We start from the raw sequence: 10,694 nt of genomic DNA on the forward strand, positions 1-10,694 counted from the left end.
GCGGTACGCGGGCCTCTCACTGTTGTGGCCTCTCCCGTTGTGGAGCACAGGCATCGGACGCGCAGGCTCAGCGGCCATGGCTCACGGGCCCAGCCGCTCCGCGGCATGTGGGACCTTCCCAGACCGGGGCACGAACCCGTGTCCCCTGCATCAGCAGGCGGACTCTCAACCACTGCGCCACCGGGGAAGCCCTCTATGATCCCCTTTTTACGAAATATCCAGAATAGGTAAATTCATAGAGAGCAAAAGCAGATTAGTGACTGCCAGGGGTTGAGAGTGGGGAAAATGGAGCGTCTGCTACTGAGTATGAAGTGTCTTTTTGGGCTGACAAAAACCCTCTGGAATTAGATAATGGTGGCAGTTGTACAATCTTGTGAATATACTAAAAATCACTACATTGTATGTTTTTAAAAGGTGGATTTTATGGTATGTGCGTATGGTATTGCTTAAAGTAGTGTGAGTACGATTCCTATTGTTTGCAAACAAGACTCCTGACCAGTACACCCCTGAATCCAGGAGGTCAAAGCCCCTGTGAAACTGCCTCCCCTCACCCTCCACACCTGCAAACTGATAGTGCCAAGCTTTGGCACAGGCTGGGTCTTCTGCTCTAGTTACTCCTCCTGCCTTGTCCATTTGGGAAATATCTACTTTTTCACACTCCGGCTCAAATATCATCTCCTTTGGAAAAGCCACCACCCTCCTGAGCACAGTCACTCCTTGCCCCACTCCCTACATGTTATTTCCATAGTAACCGTGCAGATGTCATGGGTGTCCACCTATCCCCTCTCACTGGCCAGTTCAGTGCCCACTGGCCTGACTTCCATGCCAGCACCTGCACTTCTTGACCCGACTGCTCCCCTGGCTGCTCAACCTGCTTCGCCCACCCATGGGGCAGGCTGGAAAGTGCTTGGGAATTAATGCCTAAACACCCCATCCATGGGGCGCTCAACCAATGACTGACAAGGGCTGCTGTTTGAAGACCCCAGGTCACTCACCGGGGTGGGGATGACCGAGGTACGTGTTCTGTACAGGCTCCCAGAGGTCCCAGTTATTGCTTCTAAGGCAATAACAACACCTAGCATTTTCATAGTACTTACTGTGTGCCAGACATTATTCTAAACACTCATTTAACGGACTTCCCTGGTGGTCCAGGGGCTAAGACTCCGTGCTCCCAATGCAGGGGGCCCAGGTTCAATCCCTGGCCAAGGAACTAGATCCCGCATGCCACAACTGAAAGATCCCACACGTGGCAATGAAGATCCCATGTGCCACAACTAAGACTCGGCGCAGCCAAATAAATAAATAAACATTAAAAAAAAAAACCCACTCATTTAATCTTCAGAACACCACTGCGAAATAATCCAAAATTTAACTAGGGAGACACTGAGGCATTTCCAGGTTAAGAAACTTGCCCGAGGCCTCAGAACTAGTAAATATATCTAGCATTTTTCATGTTCTATTGCAACCATCTGGATAGATGTCTCTCTTCTGCACTGGACAATGACCCTCTCAAGAGAGAGTACTTTTTTTTATCTTTCTCAACTTCCCCAGCATCCAGCACAGAGCCAGGCATGCAGCAGACATTCAAGAGATTCAAGTTTTGGAAAGTGCCTGCACTCTGCCACCCAAACATGCCATGTGCTTTTCCCGCCTCTGTGCCTTTTCTCAAACATGACCCCTGAAACACCTTTTCTGCATGTGACTCTTGCCCTTGTCTCCTCCTACCCCCAACACACACACACACACACGACAATAATTCCTGATCCCTGCTCTGTGGCAGCCAAAATGAGGAATTCTGCTGGGCAAGGCAAACAGGAGAGAGCATATGATCCCCTCTAGAATCTAGTAAACAAACCCAATTGCTCATACATGAACTACTGCACCTTTGCCAAGCTGTTATTTATGTACTTATTTTGAGAGACTCTCATCTGCCTTCTTCCCCGTAACCTCCACTAACGCCCAACTCTCCCCTGTCCTAAAGACCTTCCCTCAACCCTTTTGCCCCAAGCTACCACCCTTCTTACTACAAACTGTTACGACCTCTCGCCTTACATTTGATTGCTAATATTCACTTTGTTTAAATTCTGACCTCAACCTCTACATCTTCCACTCCCATCTCTCTTTGGATCTGCTGGGGTTACACATTTATATAATAGAGAAGAGCTGCCCGGAGGCAGCATGTGTGCTAAGCCTTGAAGTCTGAGTGGGCTTTCAACGGCAGTGTTAAGACAAACTCTCACCCAGCTCCTGACTTCACACTGCATTCTAGTCTTCACACTTGCTCACACTTGCTTCCCAATCTGTGTTCCCCCTCTCAGTGAGGGCACCAGTCTCCTAGACTAGAAAACCAGTCATCCCCACTGTACCAAAACTAGTCATCTTTACATTTTCTGTTCTTTGTTCTTCCAGGCGACAACTCCAACCTAAACCAAACTGACACATTTCTAACTTACCTCTTTCACTGCCAGTCTCTCCCCGTCCCAAGCACAGATCACAAGTTCCCCCGCTCAAAAACCCTCTACGGCTGGCTCCCGCCTAAAGAATAAAAGCTAACCTCCACATGAGAGCATTCGGAGCAGTCACAGCCTCCTCCTGCTGTGTCTTCCCACCTTCTCTCTCACTAATCCCCACCTCTGGACTCTCCAAACCCACTCCCAACACATGACCCGACCCAGTGCAACCCCAGCAGGCACAAGTCTTTTCCATCTCAGGAGCTTTGCTCAAGCTGCTCCCCTGGCCCATGACGCCTTCCCCACCCGGCACCTGAAAGCCTCCTCAAACTTCAAGGACCTGGTGAAAACACACCTCTGCCACCAAAGCTGATCTCTGAGAGTGGGGCTGACCAATAGGAACTAAGCACCCTCCTCTTAACGATCCCAAAGTAAAATTTAATTTCACTTAACATTTTAAGGTCGACGTATTGGTCTTTTTTTTTTTTAAGTTTCAAGTGACAAATCAAATCAAATTGAATAGTATAAACAAAATGGCATTCATGACCTCCTGTAACCAGGATGCCTGCGGAGCACTGCCAGCTTCAGGCACAGGCTGGCACAGGTGGATCCGGGATTCAAGGGATCTTCAGGGCCTGTCGCCCTCTTTTTCTCCAGCTCCACATTCCTCTCTGGCTTCATTCTTAAGCAGGCACTCTCCACATCACAAGAAACAAAGGCTCACAATCTAACAAAAAGAGAGATTCTTTCCCCCAGCAGCCATCTGAGCAAATCTCTGTTTGGCTATTTGACTCTGCTAGGGTCACATGTCCACCAAGGAAGCTATTTGGGCCAATGGAGGATACAGGTTAAAGACCAAAAGCAGGAGGAGGAGAGAAGCCAGGGTGCTTCTCCCCTACCCCAACCCCTCCTCTCTGGTTCAGATAGCATCCCTGGCCTTAGCGGCTTCCTCTCCAGGGCTCCCTCCGCCTGAGGTCCCTGCTCTTGTTGAGCAGCCCTGCCATGGTCTAGTTCCCACAGAAGCTCCTGGATTCTTCTAATCTCACCTCCTCCCATTGACCGCCCCCCCCCCCCCCCCCCCCCGCCAGCCCTGAGGGTGACTGCACTTTCCTGCTATTGCTACTCTCTGGGTTACCTCCCTGTCCTCTGCTTGACTTCACATGTTTCCCAGCACCTATGTAGCTAATTTCCTGTATTAAGTCTCTCAGTTTGAACAACCTACAGTGGTTTTTATCTCCTGACCAGACCACAAATGATACTGAAATTGACAAAGAATAGGCAACAACGTACAAAGGAAATGTGGAGAGGTCAGTATCAGGGAATAACCACCACCTTCTCACAGTTACTAAAGGCTCACTATGCATCAGGCACTACTCTAAGTATGAACGCAATGGATCTTCATATCAACCCTGTGATGTAGGTACTTCTGTTATCCCCTTTTCACAGAGGAGGAAACCGAGGCTCAGAGAGGTTAAATAATTTACTGTCACAAAGACTGTAAGTAGTGGAGCTGGGATTAAAATCCAGACAGCCTGGCTCCAGAGTGCACGCTCTAAAACACAAATCCCAGTGAGGAGAGTTTCAAGCAGCGGGTTACTCAACAGGATCAAGTGCTACCTACCAAGAGGTCAGGGAAGACAAGGATGTGAAGCGTCTACTGGATTTAGCAATAAGGAAGTCACGAGGGACCTTGAGTAGTAAAGCCAGAAACCAGACAGCAGTAGGCTGAGAAGTAAGCCAGAGGTTAGGAAGCAGAGACAAGAGGAGCAAACCTTTCTTTCAAAAGGTGAGGAAGAGTCAGAAAATAGGGCAGAGATGGAAAAGAAGGAAGCGTCACAACAGTTTTCTTTACTTGGTTTGTTCTAGAAATGAGAGCAACTTGAGCATGTGGCAACATTAATGGGAATGCAGAAACAGACCCACAGACACAGAAAACAAACTTATGGCTACCAAAGGGGAAAGGGGCAGGGGGAGGGATAAATTAGGTTGGGATCGAAACACACACTAGTATATATATAAAGTAGATAACCAACAAGGACCTACTGTATAGCACAGGTGACTATACTCAGTATTTTGTAATAACTTACAAGGGAAAAGAATCTGAAATATTTATATTATATATATGTATCAGGTGTACAGCAAAGTGATTCAGTTTTATACTGATATATATACATATATAACTGAATCACGTTGCTGAACACCTGAAACTGACACATTGTTAATCAACTATACTTCAATTTAAAAATTAAAAAAAAAATTTTTGATGGGAATGAGCCAGTTGATAGTCTGAAGATACAGGAGTGACAGCAGGGTCTCTAAGAGGCCAGAGGGGGCGGGTCATATACTCCAGGATCAGCCTTAGCAAATGGGGGCAAAGAAAGGGCGGCCAGAGATTCTGATCATTTTGAGTTTGGTGAAAGTTCTTTTACAGTGGCTTCTATCTTCTCTAAGGTAGAAAGTGAGGCCCATCAGCAGAACAGGAGGGTGGAGTAGGGGCGTGGAAGGTGTGAGGAGCAGAGAAAAGCTTCAGATCAGCCACAGTACAGAGTGGGAGCCTCTGTGGAAAGGAAGGATGGCCCACGGGACCTCCCTAGCAGTCCAGTGGTTAAGACTCTGCACTTCCAACGCAGGGGGCGCGGGCAACTGGTCGGGGAACTAGAATCCCACATTAAAAAAAAAAAAAAAAAAAGGAAGGATGGCTCAGCACCACCAAGGCCCCAGCTGTGCTTGGAAGCTGTGAGGTTACACTGGCAGCAACTCTCAAGGTAACTCCGCACCTGAGGTGCAGGCAAAAGACAGGAACAAATGGAATGACCCAAGTTGGATGTAAAAGGAGAGCAAGGGAACTGCGTAAAGGACAGTGGCAGGAGCAACTGACAAGTTAAGCTGTGGAATCTAAAGGAGGCAGGTGAAAACAAGGGGTCAGGGAACAGGCATAGGCAGTTCTCATTGACTGGGAGGAGGGCACCGCCAAGATGAGAGCTTTGTAATGGCATTATTTCAGGGCAGGAACAGTTGTAGGTATTACAATGCAGGGATGTGGCCGGGGGAGAGGGCAAATGAACTGGAAAAAAGGGGAAGGTGACTAGATAAAAGATCAAGAAACTGATAGCTTTAGAGATCTGGACAGAGTTCCCTGAAGTAAAGGCATAATTTGAGAAGACAGTTAGTTGGGGGGTTTCAAGATTTTAATCAACAAGAGAAACAGGGAAGTTACAAAGTGACAGCAAGGAAGGCAGTGAAAGGTCTGTAACGGACATCTGTGAAACAACAGACGCTGGTCCAACATTCATTCGCTCCTCCTCCTTCTAGGAGGAGCATCCTGACTTTGCTTTGGAAACCACCTCCTTCCTCCCCAGGCACAGAGAGGGCTTCCAAAATACTGGTAAGAGTCTATGCCTTAACTTTATGTGTGTTCATTTTATTATTCTTTAAACTGTATAGATACATTTTATTAATACAGATGCATTTCTATACTTCACATATTTATATTTCACAGTTAAAACATACACACGAAAACTTCCCTTCTCCACCCTCCAAAGATAAGGACCTGGTCCAGGCCTTGGGCAGTCAGAGTTACAAAGACTGACTTCAGCACCTGACCCAATTTAGGCCCAGGAGACACTAGCCCAGAGCTTTTGCTGGAATTATCAAGAAAGAGGTGCTCTCTTTCTGCTGGAGTTGCAAAGCTATATCCCTTCACCGTTGAGAACAGAGCTAACACAGAAAGGAGAAAGCAGAGTCAAGAGATGAAAAGTGACAGACTCCCAACATCATTTGAATACCTAGTTCCAGCCAATCCGGAAACCAAAATACCTGGGGCTTTTCAACATAAGCCAATAGGTTTTTTTTCTTTTCTTCAGCTAGGTTGCATTTGGTTTATGTCTTTTTGACGGAAAAGAAACCTAATTCAGTGGAACAGTCAAATAAAGGATTCTCAATTCAACAGCCTGTGTGATCCTTTCAACACATAAATCAAATCACACCCTCCTTCTGCTCAAGTCCCTGCAATGGCACTCAAAGTAAAGGCCAAAGTTCCCAGAGTGGCCTACTGGGCCCCAGACCATCTGGCCCCCTTCCTCCCAGCCCTTGGCCAAGGACTCCCCATTGCTCACTCTGTTCCAACCACACTGGCTTTTAGGGTAGTCCCCGTCACAGTGGGCAGGAGCTGCCAGGCCTCTGCTTTGGCCATTTCTTCCACCAGGACACTCCTCCAGACATCCACTCACCAACTGCCTCACCTCCTTCAAGTCTTTGCTCAAATCTCAAGTTCTCGGTAGGGTCTAACTGAAGCTGCCTCCCTTCAGCCAGTGATCCTGAACACTCCCTCCCCCCCAACTTTTTCTTCCTTTCACAGCATTTATTACATAAAATAGTACATACTAAAATATACCGAATGAAGGCAGGGGTTTTCATCTGGTGGATTTGAGTTCCTAAAACAGCGCCTGGCTCGTAGGAGGCCCTCAAATATTTGCTGAGTGAGCAAATACAATGACATGAGCCTCAAAGGGGCAGCACTTGATTGTTAAAAGGCAGTGGAGAGGACTTCCCTGGTGGTGCAGTGGTTCAGAATCCGCCTGCCAATGCAGGGGACACGGGTTCGAGCCCTGGTCCGGGAAGATCCCACATGCCGCAGAGCAACTAAGCCCATGTGCCACAACTACTGAGCCTGCGCACTAGAGCCTGCGAGCCACCACTACTGAAGCCTGTGCACCTAGAGCCCGTGCTCTGCAACAACAGAAGCCACCGCAATGAGAAGCACGCACACCACAATGGGACACTACTGACCCACATCTCCTGAACCTGAAATAAGTGGAGTGTAGGAGGAAAAGACACCTCCATTTTGAAGACTTCAGGGGAAGCAGTGACTTAAGGGGGCAGGAAGTAGGTGGAAGGTTCAGTGAAGAGACTGAGGATGTGGGTAGAGGTGTTAACCACAGGTGGGGCTTGATGTTAAGTTTTGGGAGGTACACAAGAGTTAGAGGCTGAGTCAGGGGAGAAGCAAGCCCAAAGTGGTTTGCAGATGAAACCAAAGGGCCAAGTGGTGTATTTACATTTCAGGTGGAGATGAAAGATACAGGCCTAGAAGCCTGGGGAGTTTAGCCAGCATCAAAAGAATTCCTAGCAACCCTTGGTAGATAGAAAAGATTCTTCCCTTCACACCATGGTTTGAATGATTTTCAATTTTGTGGATGAAGAGGCCATGACATTTGGTCTTTTCCTACTTCCCAGAACCCCAGAGGCCACTGAGAAGCGTCCACTGGACCAAGACAAAAGGCTTTCCTGTTCATGGCACCTCAGCAATTCCCCTCTGCATAATACAATAACCTTGCACTATGAGCAGCCTGTCAAACCCTCAGAACTGACTCTGAATCAGACATCCAGGATCACAACCCCAAGGTCCGTTATAAAAGGCAAGAAGACACAGGCTTCTTTTCAAAGACAGACCACAGCACTCAACGCTCCTACCTCCCCTCCGGTGAACCCCACACTTTCTGGGCAAGAGAAAGAGCAAAGGGAAGGCTTCCTTCCACCGGTCCTGACTCACCTCTGTTGCTTGGTAGCTTCTCTCTGCAGAAATTTCTCCAGAGTTACGAGAACATATGTGTATGCCAAGATTCAAGGAAAATGTTACTCCCAGTCAGAGGAAGAAATTATACTGCCCTCTAAGGAAAAGTGGCTAACTATAAATCAGGCCTTTGGGAGTGAAGTCATTTTGATGCTCCTCGCAGCTCTAAGGAGACTCATTATATATTCAATAATTAATAATAATGCCTTCAAGACCATCTCTCTCATGGAACTGTCCCTGTAAGGGAAGCCAGAAGTAATTAGACTTAGGCTTGACTTCCTGTCCACCAACTAGATCTCAGGGATACAGAGCATTTGTCCTCCCAGTACTTACTAGCAGAATGCCCACACTTCTGCATCAGGTGTCCTCCAAGAATGGATCATTAAGCAGATATTTAAAAGAGCCATCTGTAGCAGGCAGCTTCCAAGATACCCCGATGATTCCCACTTCCTGGTATTCATACCTTCTTCCCAGGTTGTATCAGTGATGGCCAGTGTGACCAATAGAATATGGCAGAGATATGTCACTTCCGAGACTAGATTACACAGGACTGTGGTTTGAGTCTTGGGATCTCTCCATCTCTTGGATCACTTGCTCTGGGGGAAAGCAGTTGCCACCTCAAGAAGCCCTATGGAGAGGAACTAAGGTCTGCCAACAGCCAAGATAGTGAGCTTGGAAGAGGACCTACCCCCAATCCAGTCTTCAGCAGCCCTAGTCAAAGTTTGAATGCAAGCTCATGAAAGACCTGAGTCAGAACCACCCAGATTTAAGCTGCTTGCAGATTTCTCGCCCAAAGACACTATTTTCAGATGCTAAATGTTGCAGTAATTGGTTACACAGCGATATATAATTAATTCACTATCCTACACAGACCTGAGAAAAAAATTATAAGTTTAACCTCAATTCCTATCCTACATGCACATAGGACCAAGTTCTCTGTACATAAGAAAGCAAACTGGGCTTCCCTGGTGGCACAGTGGTTGAGAGTCCGCCTGCCGATGCAGGGCACACGGGTTCCATGCCCCGGTCCGGGAAGATCGCACATGCCGCGCAGCGGCTGGGCCCGTGAGCCATGGCCGCTGAGCCTGCGCGTCCGGAGCCTGTGCTCCACAACGGGAGAGGCCACAACAGGGAGAGGCCCGCGTACAGCAAAACAAAAAAAAAGAAAGCAAATTATTCATTCAACAATTACTTATTGAGTGTCAAATATGGGCAAGGTATTTCCAAGCGACTCAAGCCTTCATATAGTCTATAATCTTCTATAAAATAAATACAGAGACACACACACACACACACACACACACATCCAGCTGCTCAATCCACTGGTTTTATTAGCTTTTTAAAGTTTACTTGCTACTAATGCTTTGCCTCCTCCCCCCCAAACTTGCCCCACTCTTTGCTTTCACAAACCCTCTTGGGAAGGTACATCAAGTCCCACTTCCTGGCTAATCTGACTGCTCAGTGCACTCACACTCATTTTTACTGTACCACATGCCCTCCCATCTAAGGGGGGAAAGAAATTTGGGTCCCCTCATTCCATTCAGTATTGGGACAAGGAGGCCTTCACTTAGTATTTTACTATGAGGCATTCACTTAGTATTTACACCTGATCACAGGTGTGGAGAACAATTCTAATTTCTGCAATTAGTGACTAAGTGGCAACAGCAGCGCTGATACAATCACAGCTCAAGTCCTGATTACAGCTGAAGTGGCAACGGGAGGAAGGGAGATGCCGTCCCTAACCCCTCACGGTCTCTCAAAGCAGCAGGAGGCTCATATGCTGCTCTAAGAAAATCAGGAGCCCCCCTCTACGCAAAAAAGGTCAAAGGGCGACCTTTCTTCCCTTCAGCCACAAAACCAGCCTCTGCCAAACCTAAACAGCGTGGGAGACAGTGAGAGGTCAGTGGAGCCCCAGACAGAAAACCCCAGGGCCATTTTCCTCCCGCTGCCGGCTGGGGTCGGAGTCAGGTGACTCCTCGGGGCACAAAGCAAACCTAAACAAAGATCACTGCCCCCATGACAGACGGGGGTAAGAAACCTCTGGCAGTAAGACCACGGAAAACCATTAACTCTTGCTTCTTTGCAGTCGCAGCAAACTGGAGGAGCTACAAGCGACTCGGCAGCTCAGCCTTCAGAGATGCACCTGGAGGAACCGGGACCCCATCCCAGGACACAGGCTCTGAGCACTGCACGCACGCCTCCAGCCACAACGGGCAGGCGGGACCCCTCCCCTCCAGCTGTCACTGGCCTCGCGACCAGTCACAGCCGGGCAAGCCCGTCCCCTCTGGCCGCTCCGCCTGAGGCTGCGACCCCGCGGAGGCGGCCGGGAGGAGACGCTCTTTCCCAAGGCTCTGGGGCGAGGGCACGCCTGTCCCCCGGAAAGGGGGGCCAGAGTGGGCGCGGCCCGGTGCCCAGCGGGGCTCCAGATCCCTCATCCCGCTCGGGAGCGAAACGAGCCTCCCAGTCCCCAGCCCCGCGCGCCTCACCTTGTCGCCGAAGCTGCGGGCCGTCAGCAGGTCTGGGCTAGGCGTGCTGTCGCCGCCCACGGCCTCCTCGCTGCTGGAGCCGGCCAGCGGGTGCGGCATGTCGCGCAGGGACTGGGGCCCAGTGGACGGCAGGGCCTTGGGGGGCCCGCCCGACATGGCGCGCACGGCTCGGGACGCGCCGCCGCCGCT

The 10,694-nt window shown here is 49.1% G+C and overlaps 1 protein-coding gene across 1 annotated transcript in view; it reads right to left on the reverse strand.

The window, feature by feature from the left end:
* Positions 1-10,661, reverse strand: part of SNX30 (sorting nexin family member 30) — a 104,585-nt gene extending 93,924 nt beyond the window's left edge. Inside the window, exon 1 of the mRNA XM_007449761.1 lies at positions 10,506-10,661. Coding sequence (XP_007449823.1) covers positions 10,506-10,661 — 156 coding nt within the window. The remainder of the gene's footprint in view (positions 1-10,505) is intronic.
* Positions 10,662-10,694: the final 33 nt, after the last annotated feature.

The sequence above is a fragment of the Lipotes vexillifer genome, unplaced genomic scaffold (assembly GCF_000442215.2).
Source record: "Lipotes vexillifer unplaced genomic scaffold, Lipotes_vexillifer_v1.1 scaffold230, whole genome shotgun sequence".
Classification (NCBI taxonomy): Eukaryota; Metazoa; Chordata; class Mammalia; order Artiodactyla; family Lipotidae; genus Lipotes; species Lipotes vexillifer.